Source organism: Myotis myotis, unplaced genomic scaffold, assembly GCF_014108235.1.
Source record: "Myotis myotis isolate mMyoMyo1 unplaced genomic scaffold, mMyoMyo1.p scaffold_m19_p_7, whole genome shotgun sequence".
NCBI lineage: Eukaryota > Metazoa > Chordata > Mammalia > Chiroptera > Vespertilionidae > Myotis > Myotis myotis.
In genome coordinates, this window is record NW_023416379.1 from 39,178,571 (window position 1) to 39,199,272 (window position 20,702).

The 20,702-nt window shown below is 38.7% G+C and overlaps 1 protein-coding gene across 3 annotated transcripts in view; it reads left to right on the forward strand.

The window, feature by feature from the left end:
- Nucleotides 1–290: 290 nt before the first annotated feature.
- The window catches only part of PDSS2 (decaprenyl diphosphate synthase subunit 2), a 245,723-nt gene continuing 225,311 nt past the window's right edge, over nucleotides 291–20,702 (forward strand). For 2 of the 3 annotated variants that reach the window (XM_036317452.1, XM_036317453.1), the window contains exon 1: nucleotides 291–865. In XM_036317452.1, coding sequence (XP_036173345.1) covers nucleotides 573–865 — 293 coding nt within the window. In that variant the 5' untranslated portion in view covers nucleotides 291–572. Of the gene's footprint in view, nucleotides 866–11,129; nucleotides 11,289–20,702 lie in introns of those variants that run through there. The other variant, XM_036317454.1, reaches the window with a different exon arrangement.

The window sequence follows — 20,702 nt, forward strand, 5'->3', positions numbered from 1 at the left end:
AAAGACCCTTGTTCATGACACAAATATTTGTGTGTGCCCACGCTGTGCTGGGCGCTGGGGATGCTCTGATGATCACACTCGGCTTAGATTCCAGACTCCAGCACTGAGCATCTGCCCCGCCATTCCCGCCACCCTCGGCCCCCACAGGCCAGAGCCAGGGGGTGGGAGGAGCTGAGGCCTCCACCTCCAGAGCCACGCCCCCTCTGGGCTTTCACGGCTGTGCCGTAAAGCAGGGAGCAGTCTTAGATCCAGAATAGCCCGCCTCCGTCTTTACGACAGGCCGCATTCCCCGCCTCTAAAGATGGCGTCCCCCATTTAGGTATCCCCCGTGGTTTCTACCCCAGCTGGCCGGGGGCAGTGCTGAGCTAGGGCAATTATCTATCTAGACTGGGCTGCAGACAGCTGCCGTTCAAGTTCGCTTCTGGTTACAGCTTCTGGAACCCACGCACCTCTAAGGGTCAAGAGTCGCCGATTCCTTCTAGTCCCAGCAAGTTCCTCCTCTGCCCCTGGTTAGTTTCCCCGCGCCACCTCCGGGCACCCCGAAGCCCCTGACACTCCCAGACTCAAAAACTATGAGCCTTCCGCCACTGCTGTTGCGCTCGCCCCGCCATCTCCGGGCGCCGGGACGCCCGCGCCGCCTGTGGTGGTCCCCGTCCCTCGGCCCCGTCTCGGTGGGCTCCTGGCGGGGCCAGTCCTCCAAGGCCCCGGCCTACTGGAATCAGGTGGTGTCGGAGGCGGAGAAGATCGTGGGCTACCCCACGTCCTTCATGAGCCTCCGCTGCCTCCTGAGCGACGAGCTCAGCAACATCGCTATGCAGGTGCGGAAGCTGGTGGGGACTCAGCACCCGCTGCTCACCACCGCCAGGTGAGCTCCTCTCCCGCCGGCGCGCTCGCACCCCTCGCGAGTCCTTTTGAATGGCTGGCCCGCCGTTCGAGCTTCACTAAGACTGGCTGGCTCCCCGCCTCTCTCTCTTTACCTCCTCCTTTCCTCAGCCCTCCTAGACGCGGATGTTGTCTCTTCTCTAGTCCGCTCACCTTGACGTTCTTCCTCTCTTTGCTCAGTTGAGCGGATAAGTGGTTTTCTTTTGAGGAATTCGTGTACACTTTTTGCGTTTTTCCTTAATGATTGAGAGTGAAGATGCCTCTGTGATTAGTGGAGGAACTGAGTGAGGGGTGTGAGTTTGAGTCACTTGCTAGAAATGGTCTTTTAAAAATGGGATGAATTCACTTTCGATTCTGCACTATTCCAGAGGTCACCTCTGGAAAGAATGGAAAGGGGAGATAGGCTGAAGGTAGACAGTGCTTTCCAAGAATGCCCCAGGCTTGACGGAGGGATTTATCCAGTCAGTAGTCATTATCCAGTCTTGGGATTTTTATCACTTATGCTGGAGTACCATGAAACCTGCCATTAGAATTTTAAGGGCCACAACTTTTGCTTCCACTTTAAAAAATACACACCAACTTTTTTAAAAAAATATTTTATTGATTTTTTACAGAGAGGAAGGGAGAGGGATAGAGAGTTAGAAACATCGGTGGGAGAGAAACATCGATCAGCTGCCTCCTGCACATCTCCCACTGGGGATGTGCTCCCAACCGAGGTACATGCCCTTGACCGGAATCGAACCTGGGACCCTTCAGTCCACAGGCCGCCGCTCTATCCACCGAGCCAAACCGGTTTTGGCTACACACCAACTTTTTATTTGTAAATAATTTCAAACATATTGAAAAGTTGCAAGAATAAAAATAGTACGATGAACACACTTGTATATCCTTTAATCAGATTCATGTATGACATATCTATACTAATAATAGACAAATATGTAAATTGGCCATCCCTCTGTGAGGCCCACAGCCAATCAGGAGTGAGTATGCAAATTAACCTGACAAAGATGGTGGGCCTGTGGGCAGCGTGCATGGGCCCCCTTTAAATACAGTTCCTCATGTTGTGACCCAACCATAAAATCATTTTCGTTTCTACTTCATAACTGTAATGTTGCTACTGTTATGAATTGTAATGTAAATATCTGATATGCAGGATGGTCTTAGGCGACCCCTGTGAAAGGGTCGTTTGACCGCCAAAGGGGTCGTGACCCACAGGTTGAGAACCGCTGCACTAGAGCAAAGTGAGCCTGGAGCAAGTTACTCTTGCGGGTGGGGGATGGAGGGAAAGCAAAGGTGAGAGACATAAATAAAGTTAAGAGTGTTGAGGAAAAATTAAAAGAAAGATATCCTGCAACTTCTAGGAAATCTCCACCAATGGAGCAAAGAAAAAAAAGACCTATTATTCTGTGAGCACCAAACCAAACTGGGTTGGGGGGGGGTCTCAGACAATTCGCTCATATGATTGCAAAGATAGACAGAAACTCCCGGATTGGAGAGGGCTCCCCTGAGGGCTCCCAGATTGGAGAGGGTTCAGGTTGGACTGAGGGACCTACCCCCATCCCCCGTGCACGAATTTCATGCACCAGGCCTTTACTATACAAATATTATTCACATGTATATATAAAATATATATACACACAGATACACATATATATTTTTCTCTGAATCATTTGATGGTAGATTATATACATCACTAGAGGCCCAATGCACGAATTCGTGCATGGGTGGGATCCAGCCAGAGGGAGGGGCTGCAGGCAGTTGGCCGGCCAGCCCCTCTCCCCCCCCAAACTCCCGGTGGAGGGGACAATTTGCATATTAGGCTTTTATTATATAGGATGGTCCTTTACTCCTAAATACTTCATTGCGTATTTCCTAAGCATAGGAATATTATTGACATAATTACATCACAGTAATCAATTTAGTTTAAATCACATTTAATGTTGATACAATGCTTTTATTTAATTTATCATTGGTATTCCAGTTTTGTTAATTGACCTAATAATGCCCTTCATAAAAGCATTCTTTCCTCTTCTAGTACAGGATCCAGTGTAAGATCAGATATTGCATTTAGTTGCCATGCCTCTTTATTCTCCTTCAATCTTGAGGAACATTTCCACAGCTCTTCTTTGTTTTTATGTCTAGAGCAGTGATTCTCTAATGCAGTGGTTCTCAACCTGTGGGTCGCGACCCCCTTGGGGGTCAAACGACCCTTTCACAGGGGTCGCCTAAGACCATCAGAAAACACATATATAATTACATATTGTTTTTGTGATTAATCACTATGCTTTAATTATGTTCAATTTGTAACAATGAAATTGGGGAGTCACCACAACATGAGGAACTGTATTAAAGGGTCGCGGCATTAGGAAGGTTGAGAACCACTTCTGTAATGGGACAGTTTTGCCCCCCTGGGGAACTTTTGGCAGTGTATGGAAATCTTGTCACAACTGGGATATGCTAATGGCATTAATGGATGGAGGCCAGGGATGCTGTTAAACACCCGACAATGCCCAGGCCAGTCCCTAACAATGAAGAATTATGTGCCCCACAATGTAGTACCAAGGTGAAGAAACCTTGGGTGAAAATGATCTCTTTTTATGTTTTCTTTTTTTTAATTAATCTTTTACTTTGAGATAATTGTAGATTCACTTGCAGTTGGAAGAAATAATACAGAGAGATCCAATGTACCATTTTCCCAGTGGTAACATCTTGCACAACTACAATACAATATCATAAGCATAATACTGATGTTGATACAGTCAAGATGAAGAACATTTCCATCACTATAAGGATCCCTCACTTGCTCTTTTATAGTCACCCCCACTTCCCTTGCCCACCCCCTTGCTTTAATTTTTTGAGACACCTGCAATTTCTTTGTTGCTACAAAAGTTACCGAATATCAATAGTAGAGTGATTTTATTTCTTGGCATCATTCCCAGTTACCAAGAATGTCATCTTAAGAGTGGGCTAAACTTGTCCTATAGCTGGAATGTTAGTTCTCCAGAGATTCTGTATGATAGACACTCAACACACAGACACACACATATTACAAAGTTTAATAATGGAACTAAAGAGTTTATCACTCAATCTAAGAACTATAACTTTATCAATCCTGTTGATGGTGAGTTACTCCCCTGTCCATCTGCCTGACCTTATGTATCCTGGGTTTTGTGTTTATTTTTCCTTTTTAAAATTGCATGAATGTTTCCATAACTAATAACATGTTTAATTTTTCTTCTTTTTGAAATTTATTAACATGGTAGTTTATTGCATATAATCTGTTATAACTTGCTCTTTTAATGCATCATTGTTTCTAAGATTCATCCAGGTTGTGTTTAACTGTACTTCATTAGTTTTTCACTGGTATCTAAAATCCTATTGTGTGAATATGCCACAGTATTTTTTTCAGTCAGCTTTTGGGTTGTTTGCATTTTTTGGTCTTATGAAAGTACTGCTGTGAATATTCTTGCACATACCTCTTGGTGTACTTGTCGAGAGAATAGATACAGGAGCATATGCACATGTTCAGCTACAGTAGGTAATACCGAATTGTTTTCCAGAGTGGTTGTACCAGTTTACACTCTCATGAGCAATGTCTGAACTCAGGTTACTCTGTGTTCTCACAACACTAGAACTATGAGGTTTCTAATTTTTGCTAATCAAGTCGTGGGTTTCTGTGTGTGTGCGTGTGTGTGTGATGGGAGTGGTAGTGTTAGTGTTGGAAGTTGTAATCGTATATTACATTGTGCATATTGTCTCTGTAATAAAGCATTGAAGTGAAAACAGTAGAGCTAAAAAGAGCCTTATTAATTTGTATATTCTGAGAGTTCCAGTTCATCTAGTTAATTGCCAGACTATCATATGGGGTCTTGGAGATGATCCCTTCTGAGGCCACCAGAAACATACTAGATGAAAGCCTGTAAGATTGATGGCTTTGAAACTTTCCAGATTGTAGCCTACCCTGCATACCTAGTTACATTGTGCATATTGTAAAAGAATTGGAGGGGGATAAAATAAATAAATTTCAGCAAAGTTGTTGGAGTAACATCTATGAATTGCTTTATTTTGTAAGAAAAGAAAGCTAATCTGCATGTAGTTTTATTACATTTACTTTGGCAGCGTGTTGCAAATTATTTAAAGTCCACTCACTGGTAGCTGATGAGCAAAAAACTTGTCAGAAGGTATATATACATGGTGGGACAAAAATAGGTTTACAGTTGTTCGTATGGGAAATAATACAGTAATTAATAAGTAGCAATACAGGAATAAATTGTGTTTTGTGTATTCACAGCTGTAACCCTACTTTTCGCCATCCTGTATATCTGTTTTAGCGAAGGAGCAGGCATTTATGTCATCCATAGGGTAGGCAGATTGTGGTTTTGTAAATTATAGTTAAAAACATGGACAAGGCAGCTATGTTATTTCACGTGTTATGCTCTTACTTTGTTGAGATTTTGTCAGCAAAGCATTGATAATTAAGAAGATGCTCTCAGCATATTAGCAAAAGGACACAAAGACCCCTTGTATTGATATAGTTAGGAGCATAGGAAACCAGATATGGTAATTCTTTTACAGTCCCATTTTATATTTGGAGTTTCCATTATTTACTTAAATCAATATTCTAACCCATCTGGTCATTTTACTTTTTGGATAAATCTACATAGTATGTTAGGGATGAATCAGGTCTGTTAGCCCTAAAATTTAGATGAATGGTGACATTTTTGGCAAACAGCAGGAGAAAAAAAGGAAACCACCATAATCTATTATTTACTACCTTCACTTTCTTTACCTAAGCCATCTCATCAAGAAAAGGGAAATATGGATGGAACTTGAGGACATTATGCTAAGTGAAATAAGCCAATCACAAAAGACAAATACTGTATCATTCTACTTATATGAGTTATTTAGAGTAGTCACATTCAGAGAAAGTAAAGTGGTGGTTGCCAGGGGCTGGAAGGAAGGGGAAATGAGGAGTGTTGTATAATAAGTGTAGAGTTTCATTTTTACAAGATGAAAAAATTCTGGAGATTGGCTGCGCAACATTGTGAATATACTTAAAAATGTACATTTAAAAATGGTTAAGATGGTAAATTTATGTGTATTTTACTACAATTAAAGAAAATGTCAATCTCAAAGGTTTGTATGCTGTATGATTCCATTTATACAGCATTCTCAAAATGTCAAAACTATAGAGCTGGAGAACAAAGGAGTGGTTGCCAGAGTCAGGGACAGTGTGGAGGAGCCGGAGGGAATGTAAATACAAAGAGGTGATGGAACAGTTTGGTACCTTGATTGAGATGGCGGTTACATAAATCTGTACATGGGATAAAGTTGCATAGAATTGTATACACTTTCACATACAAATAAATGCAGTTTAACAAAATATGAAAATGGAATAAGCTTTGTAGTTTTGTTACCACTAATATACCTATGTTAATTTTTTGGTTTTAATATTGCACTACAGTATATACTGGTAGAAGCTGGAAGAAGGACACAGGACTTTTTTATACTATTTTTGCAACTTTCTGTGAGCCTATAATTATTTCATTATTCTAGAAAGCTAAAAAAAATCACTTTGAATTGAGAAAGAAAACAATGAATGAATGAATGAATGAACAAACAAGTAGTAAGTAAGCCTGGGAGACAGAAAACCTGTATATTTTAATTTCATCTCTGTCAGTAGGGAACAGTGTGACCCTTGGAAGTTATTCCATCTCACTGGGCTTTAGTTCCTAAGTAAAAAAAAATAAGGAGATTGACTAAATGATTGCCAATTCTAGACTAGTGTAGAAGTTAGTGTCATAACTGAATATGGCAAGTAAGGAAGCCATTATCACTTCTCAAGGAGGAAGTGAGCAGATTGAATGCAATATGGTTATACAACTCTAGAGCCCTTTTCTACTATTTAAAACTCCTAAAAGCTCAGAAGACAATGTTTTTTTAAGACTCATAAACCTGATCCAAACTGATGAGATTATTTATAGCCTTTCTTTATTCCACTTAATGTGGATATTCTTGCATTTTGCTGCAGAAATATTAATGTATTTGATTACAGGATACTGCCCCATATCCTGCTAGAGTGCTAGGTTTAAATGCACCTTCCTAAAATAAAAAATGTTTAGCCTGGCCAGTGTGGGTCAGTGGTTGAGCGTCAACCCATGAACCAGGAGATCACGGTTTGAGTCCCGGTCAGGGCACACGCTGGGGTTGTGGGCTTGATCCCCAGCAGGGGGTGTGCAGGAGGCAGCCTATCCATGATTCTCTTTCATCATTGATGTTTCTGTCTCTCTCTTCCTCGCCCTCTTTCTGAAATAAATAAAAATATATTTAATAAATTTTTTTAAATTTGGAAAGACATTTTTGTTTCAGGAACTTTGTGTGAGGGATTGTTGGCCTGTCCAGGGGGGACAGTGATATGTAGGATGCAGTAGAAGCCCAGCTATGTGATGTAAATTGATAGTGTGGGAGAAGCTAAAGAGAGTGACAGTGCAACTTCCCAGTACAACTTATACCCTGTGGTTCATTACGCTCTTGCTAATTAAACGTACTTGTGCAAAATATTTTTTTTTATTCCTAATCACTTAAATTTCTGTATAAATTTAGTTTTAAGTACTTTGAGCTTTTATAAATTCACTTCATATACTATCTACTGTTCAAGAACTTAATGCTTGCCTTGCCCAGCGTGGCTCAGTGGTTAGAGTGTTGGCCTGTGGACTGAAGGGTCTCTGGTTTAATTCCCAGTCAAGGGCACATACCTGGGTGCAGGTTAGATCCCCAGCTCCAGTCAGGGCATGTGTGGGAGGCAACCAATCGATGTGTCTCTCTCACATCAATGTTTCTCTCTCTCTTCTCTTCTCTCCCCTCCCCCTCCCTTCCACGCACTCTCTAAATATCAATGGAAAAAAATATCCCCGGCTGAGGATTAAAAAAAAAAGAACTTATTGCTCTTAATAATTATATGGAGGACACTTAATTATTTTAAAGTTGATGACTAATACTTTTTATATAGAATTGGTTAAATATTTGTTGCTTCTACAGCTGATTTTATTGACTAGTATGGCTTTAATTGATTACTCTTGATAGAGTTGGCCCTTAGGATTAAATTTTTGTTTAAATACCATCTTTTTACTTTTGCCTTCAAAACACTGATCTCTATTTCAGATTTAGATAGATGGGATTAATTTAGTATACATGTACTGGGGACAGATTATGACATTTAGTCTCTCTCTTAGAAGATATTGATTCCTTGGTAAAGACTTTTTATTCCTGACTGAGTTTACTACATTTACTTGACTACCTAAAAAACCTTATTTGTCTTTTCTGCATGGTAAAATTCTTCAGAGCTCTTTGAATTACTTATTAGAAATTTAATTTTAGCCTCCCATGTTTATGAAAGACCCTTTCTAGATTCAGTTCTGTAATTACTGATGGAAAACCTACGTTACTTATGAAGAACTTTTTCTTGGATGACTAAGAGAAAGTTATAAATTTTAATTCATTCCACAAATATTTGAGGTGCTCTGGGCACGGGGTGTACAAACAAGAATAAGACATAGTTGCTGCCTTTCAGGAATTCATGAAAGACAGTATAGTGAGCATGACTTCTGGAATAAGACTGTTTATATTCATATCCTGGTTGTACCACTACCAAGCTCTGATCTCTGGCAACTTACTTAATCTCTCTGTGTCTTAGTTTCCTCATTTATAAAATGAGGATAATGATAGTACCTGTATCTTAGGGTTTTGTGAGGATTAAATGGGCAAATATAAGTAAGGTGCTTAGGTAGTACCTGACATGTAGAACGTATCCAACTGTAATCAAACATCATTATAATTAGAAATTATTTTAGTGGGGAGGCATACAAATAGAATACCTTGAGTATGCATGCTGTAGTATGCATGAACAATATGCTGTAGAGACAGAGAGGGAGAGAGAAATCTCTCTTTAGAAAAAATTGAAGACTTTCAAAGATGAGGTGACATAAGAGTTGTGCCATGTTGGATGAGAAGGAAATGGCCCCAGCAGGAAAAGAATGTAAGATGTAAGGAATTGCTTAGTGCAGTATCGGAAAGTAGTCATTCTGTATGGGCTGAACATGGGATGGGATGGGATGAGGTAAAAAAGTTAGGCTGGAAATGTCTGCTTATGCCAAGATACAGTATCTAATGCTATACTTGCCTTCAATTGTGAACGAATAGAAAACGGAATAAAATACATGATCTATATTCTTGGAGTACAGATAGCTTGAAATACAGGCAGCAAGTCTCAATGAAATTATTTCAGCTGAATATTGAACATTGAGTAGATGTTCTTGGGATAGGCAGTGGTGATGGAGATAAAGTGGAAATAAAGGATTCAAAGTACACTTTCAAAGAGTTGACAGGAGTTGGTAATTTTGAGACTAAGATAAGATAACATTTAAAATAGACTGAGTATATATGGAGTACTATAATGAGATACTGTTAACTGATAGAGGGCATACAGGAAGAGAAGCATGTTTGGGTCCTGAGAGTAAGGGGAAATGTTGTAGATTTGTTGAACTTGAAGTGTTTGTAGCATATGGAGATGTCCAAAGAGCAGTTAGGAATGGGTCAAATGCTCTAAGGGAGATAGACACCAGAGCTAGGGTTGGAAGATGAGAAGTAAAAGCCATAAGGGTTGATGATCTCTTTGGGATGGGGTATAGAATTATATCAGGGCTATTTGGTGGAAAACAAAGAAATCGACTTTGGATTACTTAAGCAAAAATAGGAAATTTATTGGAAGGCCACAGTAGATCACAGTTTTAAAGGGGGAATTAAAAAACTCAGGCTTTAAGAAGAATGGGAACTGGGGAAGCTAACAGATATTAGTAGCAGGAATTTACAGACAATTCCACTACCACATAACACCATTGTCAGGAAATTTTGGCCTGAACCACCTTTCATTCTTATATGGCTCCTCCAGGCTCAAATTCCTGCTAGAGAGACTCTATTTGGCCTTTCTTTTGTCTTGTACCTAATGTAAATCAGTTTCTTTACTGGCAAATGGTGTGGTATGATTAGTTCTGCCTGAGTCATTGGCCACAAACACTTTCGTTGGGCACAAATACTCATTTTGCCATTGGAGGGTTAAACTACTGTATTTCAGGCCTCATAGAATAAGGGTAAGAATATTCTTAAAGGAAAAGTGATGAAATATTATGAGATAAAACAGGAACAGATTCTGGGCAGGACACCCCTTCCTTGAATTTACTGTCCCCCTTCCCCACTTTCTTACTGTACAGACATTTTTAAAGATGTCCCCATCTGAAATAATGTAATTAATCACTTATACTAAAAATATACCACTTCTTCAAACAGATAACTCACTATCAAGTCTAGACCTTGAGAATGATGTTTGATCTACTTTTAATTTTTTTGTGATCCAATTTTTATATTCTTCAACCCATGGGCTAAGTGGTAAAATCTCCCACTACCGTTATACCTATATAGGCACAGTAATTAGCAAGGCAGAGAAAACACAAAAAACTATTGGCACCATGGTAGAGACTGTTGGTTGTCTTTTTCAATTTTCATGATCATTTTCCGTCTTGGAAAAGAAGTGTGACACTGACTAATTTCTGGCCAAAAAGATGTTAGTGGAAGTATATGGAATTTCTGGGAAGTAACCTAAAGGAAGGGGGCCTACCTTTTTTTGTTCATTCTTTTAATCTGCTGCTTTGAATGCTGATGTGCTGACTGGTGTTGTAGAAGCCATTTTGACCATGAAGTTGAGTGCCACAACCTATGGATGATAGACCGGAGAGAAGGAAGGAACATAGTATCATTGTGGAGTTTCCATACAGTTCTGGATTACCCCATCTCCAGACTTCTTTTACATAAGACAGAAGTACACTTCTTATTGCTTAAACTGTTGTTTTGAGTTTTTTTGTCATAATTGGTGATAACTGATCCTAGTTAATATACCCATGAAATAAGGAGTATGGATTATTTCTGCAATCTTGGTTTCTATTTCAGAGGCACCATTATTATGTCTCTTGGAAGTATGCTTTCCTTGAGCACAAACACTTTTAGCAGCTCCCAATCTTAGACAGGAAACAAAATGTTGAGAGGTCATTAGTTACAGTTTTGAGAAGTGTCATATCCAGTACCCAACTGGAAGAAGGCTGGGTCAGCTGATAAACTGCATTTCACAGCAATAGCCCAGTCTCCCAACATGGTAACTCTCAGGTGGACCCTTGTCTGTTTTGTCATAGGCTGTTTCACCATTGTGTGGACCTGGCTGCTTCTGCAAGGTGGGAAGGGAACATGTTAAGAATTAGAGAAGACCTTAGTCACCAGCCTGTTGAATAATGTTGAATAATTTTTGCTGGGAAGTGATTTTTTTCATCAGAGACACTGTTGAGTCTCATGTTAGCACACAGGTAAGTCCACAAATGGTAGTGTTGGTAGAAGTATGACATGAAATCATATCCAAACATAGAATAAATGTCTCTTCTGAAGAGGATACGTTTCTCACCTCTCCAGGGTAAAAATGGTCACTGGGTCTATCCCTTGTGAGGTAAATGGTTTGTCTGAAAGAGTTTATCTTATTGGGACACTTATTTGTGAAGGCCATCAGGTTAGCCTTGGTGGAAGGGAATCCCTGCTGTTGAATACAAGCATAGCCACCATTACCTGCCACCATACTGCTTTGTCAGGAGCTGAGTTGATTAGGCAAGGAGAATGTCTCACTTTGTCAATGACAGTCAACCTGTGCATCTGCTTACTAGTATTAAGAGCCTCTTCTCAGTTATGGTAGTTTTGTTGAGAAGTCATGTGGAATGCAGATATTCTCAGGTGCTGGTTCCATTCCCATACATTTATCCAAATATCCCTTCTCCAGACCAATCCTCAAGAGGCTTGGGTATTTTCCTTTCATCAGCTCATAATTATCTGGGTAAATGGCCAGAAGTCCATTTGTCAAAAAAATCTTTCACAAGGGATTTGGCCTCCTTCATTCAAGAACTGGGTGTGTCAGATTTGGGTGAGAGGCTACAACTCTCTACTATAGTGTCCCAAATAGATCTCTGTTCAGTAGACCTGGAGTTGTTTGTTTTTGATTATTTAAATCAAAACATATCTTAGTGGAATGCCTGTTGACTTGAATTCTTGGATCTGATTAATTAAATATAGACAGGGATTTCTGCCTATCACAACAAAGTCTGAGATGACCTAATACCCTCATACCATATCACCTTGCTGCCAGTTAGAATCACCATGGCCACTTTGCTTCTGGCAGTTACCTGCTACCACCTGGACCTAGCCTCCCTGAGGCTCCTCCCATCACTTTCTGAGTTTGGGGAATCCATTTCATTTGTAGTCCCTTCCACCAGAATCCTTAGCCCTGGAAATAAGAGCCACTAACTAATATGATTAATAATAATAATTGTGGCATGCCCCTTACTGATCTATTTCTTGTGTCAAAAGTGAGGGGAGAATTTTCTGGGACCAGTCAGAAGACATGCTAATAGCAGTATGTTATATTAATAAAAGTTTCATATAGTTTGTGTAGAGGAAGTGGAGTGAGAATAGCATCTTCACCATAGACTTCTCTTATTCCAAAGAACGTACCCAGACTGCCAGAACCACTTTCATTTTGGGAATTGAAATTTAGTTTCAGTCAAGTACCATCATCTATCATAGGAAATTAATGCCAATTTGAGTAAGTTTTATATTCAGATTTTGTTTATTTTAGTTGTATGAGAACTCTAACCATTTTGTGTTTATAATTTTATATTCATACATATTTAAATACAATTTTAATAAAAATTATTTAAGGATGACTCAATTCTTACCCTTTAAAAATGTTTCATATATTACTCGTGGTTGTGGAATACTGACTAATCTTAATTCTGGGCTCAGTTGTAAGGATAAATTGATCATAGATTTTTAAGAGCTAATTCTTTGTGTTAGAGTCTAACAAATTAGGATTCAGATATCCACTTCTCTTCATATTGCTCATTACTATTGTATTTCCAACTGCTTTTCATTGATACTGTATTCTATAATTGCCCTTTACTTCTTCTATAGGATTCAGAATTTGCACACGCGTGCGTGTGTGTGTTTTAAACACCTTATAGGCCTTTTATTTTACAAAAAATATGTATCTGTGCTTCTGGTTTAAAGAGTTTAATGAATGTTTTTTCAAAAATAGTTACCCTAAAGTAGGTTTTAAAAATGGGTACTAGATGTTAACCATTCAGATAGCTGTTTCTGGTTTACTACTTATTCAAAGTTCTAGATACACGTTTGCAGATTATTGAGTGCAGCTGGATTTGCTTTTCTTCCTATGAATCACCAAAGGATTCTCAAAGCCTTTCAGTTTTTCTATTTTCATGTACTGAAACTTCACTTTAACAAATATTTAAAAATAGCCCTAAAAATTACCATTCTCTCAGAATCTTCTTGGAAGGTTATTTTATTTGCTCCAATGATATTTTTTAACTGACCAAATTGGTTTTATTTTCAGAATTGTGAGGCTAGAGATATGTACCAAAGGTAAAAATTTAGTTTTATTATTTTCCCACATGATCTAAGTAATGACTAAGGCAAAGGTAGAAAAGGGCAAGATCCTTTGGTTAGGAAAGGTTTTACTCCAATTCAATTCTGGGAGTACTTATTAAAGGCTTTCTGTGTGTCAAGTATATGCTCGGCAATGAGAATATAAAGACAAAAATCATCTCTTTCAAAAAGTTTATGGTCTTAGAAATACTTACACCTAAGTCAGAGGTCCACTAAAGTGATTCTGTTTTTCTCAAGATTATGTTAAGGAAGATATTCTTGTCATTGTACTCTCTTACCCTTTTCTCCTGTTTGTCTTTCCCCTTACTATATTTATTGTAGAGTATACTCGTCAGTATGTTTTAATAAATTTTCTATTTTAAAAATATCTAAATATATACTTATTGCCCTTTATAATCTATATATATAAAAGGCTAATCCACCTGTCCGACCAGTTGCTATGACGCGCACTGACCACCAAGGTTACAGACACTCAACGCAGGAACTGCTGAGCTGCAGTGACTTGGCAGTGGTGGTTCTCAGGTGACGCAACCAGAGAGGAGAGAGCCTGATTCTTCGCAGCATGCGGTTCCACCTTTGGCCATAGGTTATGTTGTTGCTGGGACACTGTCGGCCCCAAATCTGGTTTACTGCACACTTGAGTTTGCATTCCACACCCTATACTACAGCAACTTTGCAGAGTGCCCTCTCGCACCCCTTGGGGGATGTTGGAGAGCCGGTTTTGGCCCTATCCCCACAGGCCAGGCCGAGAGACCCCACCTGCCTGAGGGACCTCACTCACTCTGCAGACACCAGGGAGGGGCCATGGGAGGTTGGTTTCAGGGTGTGTCCAGCCCATCTTGCCCTGTCCTGCCCCACCAGCCACCTTTTAATTAATTTTCTTTCAATGTGCACGAATCCGTGCACTGATTCACTGGTTAGATATAAATAGAGATGTAGAGATTATAAGCTTCACGGTGAATAGGCACACACAGCCCTTGGCTTGCATGGATTGTTTTAAAGCAACTCTGGTTGAGTTTTGTTTGTTTTTAGACTAGAAATGAATGACATCTTTTCAGGAACCTGGAGGAATCACAGAGAAAAAGCAAATGTTGCTGTGTCAGCCAGGGCAGTTTTATTTTTCCTGGGAAACTAAAAAAGCAAGTAGGGTTTTTATCACTATAATTTATAAAAATCTCTAATTGATAAGAGCCTTCTTTAATATATGTTAGTTGATTTTTATTTGTTTGTTACTCCTCACTGGAGGGTATTTTTTCCATTGATTTTTAGAGAAAGTGGGAGGGAGGGGGGAGAGAGAAACATTGATGTGAGAGAGACGTCAATTGGTTGCTTCCCAAACTCGCCCAAATCTGCAACCCAGGTATGTCCCCTTGACTGGAAATTGAACCCAAGACCCTTTGGTCTGTGGGCTGACTCTCTAAACACTGAGCAACTGGCTAGGGCTATAGCATAGTTTTAAGTCAAGGTTCATTATTTTTGGCCTATGGATATTCAGTTCTTTCAGCACTCTCTTTCCTCCATTGAACTGATTTTGTACCGTTGTCAAAACTTAATTGGTGTATTTGTATTGATCCATTTCTGGGTTCTTGTTCCATTGATCTATGTTTCTATTCTGCCAGTACCACACTGTCTTGATTATGATGGTTAAATAGTAAGACCTAATGTCAGATAAAGTGATTCCTCCTACTTTTGCAGAATTGTTTTAGAATAACCTTGTCTGTGTCTGTCATACTTCTGGTAGTGGTAACAGCAAGACCTGGCCCCTCTCCTGCTTACCTGTATGTGGAACTAACTCTGACTGAGCCCAGGAGAAGATGGCATATTCTCTTTGAGTGAACTTTTGAAAGTCAAACTGAGCACAGAGTTGAAGGGAGAATTTTTTAGGGAATAGGATGTTGGTCCTAATGTTAAACAGAGATAAGATATCATTTAAAATTATATTTGTAGAAAGTGTTCCTTTAGTGCAGTGGTTCTCAACCTTCTGGCCCTTTAAATACAGTTCCTCATGTTGTGACCCAACCATAAAATTATTTTCATTGCTACTTCATAACTGTAATGTTGCTACTGTTATGAATCGTAATGTAAATATCTGATATGCAGGATGGTCTTAGGCGACCCCTGTGAAAGGGTCGTTTGACTGCCAAAGGGGTCGTGACCCACAGGTGGAGAACCGCTGCTTTAGTGGTATCAATACAAAACTTTTTATTACACAGTATTTAGAATGGCATTGTCCTGCTTGAAAGCAAAGGAATAGATGACTAAGTAGTCAAGGACTCTTCTGTTGTTTTCATTTTATTCACTGTTGTGAGGGACTTGGGGTTAGATTTCTACAGCAACCACAGTCTGGACTACATAATACCAACACGTTGTGTGCATGTGGTATTAACTCTTATGCCTTATGCACTGTATGTGGCTGGCAGGGTTATGGTTGCTATGGAAATCAATCTTTGGATACACTTGGTTGATAATGATGTTTCTCATATGTGGATTTTGCTGCTGAAAGAATGTGAGGTGATGCTATGAGTTGACCGTGAGGTGATGCTATGAGTTGACCGTGAGGTGATGCTATGAGTTGTTCATGAGATGCATAAGACTTTGTCAGTAATTGCCCTAGCTGAGAATTTCACATTTGAAAACTTTAAGTTATACATTAACTCACAAACATACTAGCATCTCTGTGTGTTTTGTTTTTAATGTATGAGCTTGATACCTGGAATATATGACTTTAAAGAATGAGTATCGGAGGACTTTGACAGAGGCCTTCTCTTAGCTAGTCTACACATTTCTAAAACATCCCATAACAATTCAAAGACTAAAGATCTTACATAGTTTTAGTAGTTTTATAATAAAGTCAGTTGTCAGCAGAAAAGTGAAGGAAACGTACACGGTTCTTCTTGTGAATTGTTCTAATTTAAATACAAGGACTTGGGGTAGCAGCTAATAAGAACCTTTTTCTTGGAGTACTGTACTGAGGAGTCCTTGTCCTTTGAACTCCACAGATGAGAAACACAGATGAAGTAGAGGAAGGGATTTTATTTTTTTTCTTTGGTACTGTCAGTTAAATTAGGACATAGCTCCCAGTCCTAAATTTAAGCTAAGACAAACCATTGCTGAGTATGTTTATTTGCAGAATTCTTGAAAGAAATGTATTTTTAAGTTGACAGATATTCCTGCTTTGGGTTAGAGAGTCTTGTCAGTTATGAGTTGACATACTAGAGCAGTGATTCTCAACCTTGGCTGCACATTAGCATGTAGGGCCTTTAAAAAGTACTGATGCTTGAGCCTAGCAATATTAAACCAGAATCTCTGGGAGTGGGGAGAAAGTGTGTTATTGGTATTCTTTCTTTTTCTTAAAGCTGATTACTTGGTACTAATATGCAATCTGGGTTGAGAACCACTGCAGCAGAGTATGTTTTCATCTCGAAAATTAAATTTTAGCTAAATTTGTATATTAGAATGTATCATTAGAAGTAATACAAACATTACAGAAAGTTTAGAAAGGGCAATCTTACCATTTATATTAGTTTCCTATTGCTGTTGTAACAAATTACTCAAACTTAGTGGCTTCAAACAGCACAAGTTTATCATCTTGCTTTTCTTGAGGTCAGAGTCTAAAATGGGGATAAAATTAAGGTGTTGGCAGAGCTGACTTCCATCTGGAAGCTCGAGGGAGAATCCGTTCCTTGCCTTTTCCAACTTCCGAGGCTGCCACATCGCTCCAGTCTCTGCCTCTGTTGTCACATCTCCTTTTCTGACTCTGACTCTTCTGACTTCCTTTTTAAAGGGGCTTTGTGATTATGTTAGGCCCATCCGGGTAATGCAGGGTAATCTCTCCATCTCAAGACCCTGAACTTAATGACATCTGCAGAGTTCCTTTTGCCAAATAAAGTTCCAGGTTTCAGGGAGATCTGGACATCTTTGGGAGGCAGCGGGGGACAGGGTACAATTGTATACCCTACCATACCTGTTTAAAATAATTATCACTTTGCTATTTGCCTTCCTAATCTTCTATAATATGTATATTTTTATTTTAATATGATCATCTTGCATACACAGTTTTCTTTCCTTTTCTACTTAGTCTTCATAACCATCATTTTAAATAGCCACGTAATATTCCACTCATTATCATGCCATATTTTATGTTGTATTTACCCTATTGTCGGATTTTATGTTATTTCAGATTCTTATTGATAGATCAAGCTGTGACTAATATTTTTGTTTATTAGATGGAGTCCATGATGTAAGAGTACTGAGCTAAACACTATGAACATTTTATAGTGTTTAATTCAAATTGCCAAACTGTATTTTTGGAACATTCTAATCAGTTTATTATAAGACAATCAGCAATGTATGAAAGTACTAGTATCACTGTGTCTTTGCCAATATTGGTTGTTGTCATTTTAAAAAAGAATTTTTTACTAATTAGGTGAAAAAACGTTACTCTGATTTTAATTTAATTTACTTGAGAAAATTTGTATGTTTCTATTAGTTTCTCTTTGTGTATTTGTTTATTTCTCATGATCTGAGTTCTTTGTTAAGCCTTATGAGATCTTTATATAATGAAATTGAATTATATTCTACAGATGTTTTCTTTAAAACATGTGTTTTAAAATTTAAAATGTTTATATCTTTTTCCTGTGTGATTCTTCTATTTTCTCTATGCTTAAGGTTTTCCACCTTACAGAGGTTTGCAGTAAATATTCAGTTCTGTTTTCTTTTATGATTTAGTCACTGCCCTTAGCAAATTGCTGACAAGCTGTTTGGGGTACAGACTTACTGTATGACTTACTGTACTGTAGCAAGCACTAAATTAATTTGGTTCTGTTTACATACTTTATCAAAATTGGAAACATTTAAAAAAGGACTAGAGAAGAAATCTAGCAATTTCAGTGCCTTCCTAAGATGTTTATTGCCCTTTGCTGGAAGGTTTCTTCACTGTGCTGTCATGCTGTGTGTTCGTCCAGATAATTGAGGATGATGGTCAGCTATCTTAGTCCATGATAAACAGACAGAATGCACTTTAATTGCATTCTAATTTATTGTCTGGTGAAAGTACCGTGCTAACAAATCAACCCGGATATGACTTATTGGATAGCCTTTGCACTTAGAGGAATAATCAGTTTGTAATCATAAACAACATGAACCGTTCATTTCTAGATTGCTCTCATATTTATTACCCTCAAATGCCTGTGCCGGGCTTCTTTCCTGTTTATTTCCCATTTCATGGCTCCTATGCCTCCACCCGCCCGCTATAAGTTGGTGGAATCCTGTTCTTACTAATTCTATAAAAAATAAGAATTTTGCCCCCTAGAATATCTACTACATCCTTTAATGTCCTTTTACTTCCCACTGGTTCCCAAAAGGAGACATGCAAATTAAATTGAAACAATAGTCAGCCCCTGTTGCCTTTTTTTTAAAAACAACTTTTTGCAGAGAATTGCTTTCAGGGAGTAACTTTTGCCAACTAATGCAGTTCTCTGATGCAATACCTCCTTATAATTCTACCACTTAAGGCAATTGCAGAGTGAACAACCTATGGCACTAGTTCCACAGAATAATTTAGCATTACATTTCCTCAGTTGACCCCAATCTTTCTGAATATCACTATTTAAAGTGTGAGGGGTACCAAACAGGGTAGCATAACCTAAAGAAGTTTATACTACTTGATATAGTTATAATAAAGAGGTGATAACTGGCTCCTCTATTTCAGATAACCTTTTTTCTCTCTCTATGCCTACTTTAATAATTTTAATTGAATCTACCTATCCTGCAACCAAAGAGGATAAGAATCCTCATCTGAGAGTATCTTTTTTCATGAACAAGAATCTTACACCTAGAAGAAACCTCACTAGTGCTTTGGTATAATGCTGTCACAATGAATGTGCCTATATAATCATGGTATGATTTTTTATTTCCTTTCTTGATCTAAATTTGTGTTAAAATAGAAGAAAGATATTGGTCTGTGTATATTTCCTACATTGGAAATTGGTTTTGGCATGCAGATCAGCTTAGGTGAATTTAAAAGACTCACCTAATTTCTGTTCTGAAGAATTCAGCCCCAGTTTAGATCTGCTCAAGGCATTGTTACATTTTATTGACTCCTCCATTTTCAGACTCCTCGAAGCTAGATCCTGTATGATATACTGTCTGAATGTTAGGAAAGAATTAGGAATAATTCTAAGCCTTACTTTCCAACTAGGGAAGTCTGTATGCTTCTGTTGGCACTAACCTAAAAGAGAAACCACAATTAGGATTTTGGGATCAGGTTGAGGGAGGGAGAGAGTGGTTTCTTTGACAAGATGCAGATGGCAGTATTTCTGAGCAGCCAGGGCTTGTCTTGTGCATCCTACTTAGGCAGCCACCTATTTTATCTGGATCTCCGGCTGTGCTTGAGAATGTTGTTAGCAGGGGCTAACTCCAAGCCAAATCCTACTGTGAAGCTATAGCTTAGTTTGCTTTGGAGAAAATCTACTTCATGTTTGCCATCCCCTTTGCTCTATAGGTGTTATTTCCTACTCTGTTTCCTGATATTTCCTCCTATTGGCAGTATTTTCTGGATCTGTGCATTCTTTGCATGAATTATTCAAGAACTCCCTTCTAGGACTGCTTGAATTCCATTATAGGAATAATAACTATACATTTGTAGTCTGAATTTAGTGGCATTTTTTACCTTCAGGAAGAGCCATTTAGGATCAAATTAGAGCAAAATAGTTATAGTTGGCGATACTAGAATGTAAATCCTACCTTAGCTTCCAGCCTTATAATTCTCTCCCCAAATAGATCTAAGATTTCTAATGACTTCTATATCACTGAATCTAATGGGCTTATTTTAGTCTTTGTTCTAATTGTATTACTGACAGTTTCCTTTTTGTTGAAAAACACTGTTTACTTGATTTTCTTCTGACTTTATAGCCATTATTCTTTGCCTCTGTAGCAGGCTTATCCAGGTGCTTGGTTATTGCTATGCCCTCTTACCACTCTACTCCCTCTCCAACTTATCCCTTTCAAATCCTTCAGTTACCAGAAACAATCTGCATGAGTCTAACCTTACCCACCTGGCCTCTTAGTCTACTTTCTATACTCTTAAGGAACATATTGAAAAACATACCATGATCTTGACTAGAAATCTTAGCATCATAAAATGTCGATTCTCCCCTACTTAATATACAAATTAAAGTGATCCCAATTAAAATACTAGAAAATTTAATTATAAAGTGCACATTGAACCCTGAGTAACCTTAAGAAGAGCAATAGGGGGCAGGAATTGCCCTCCA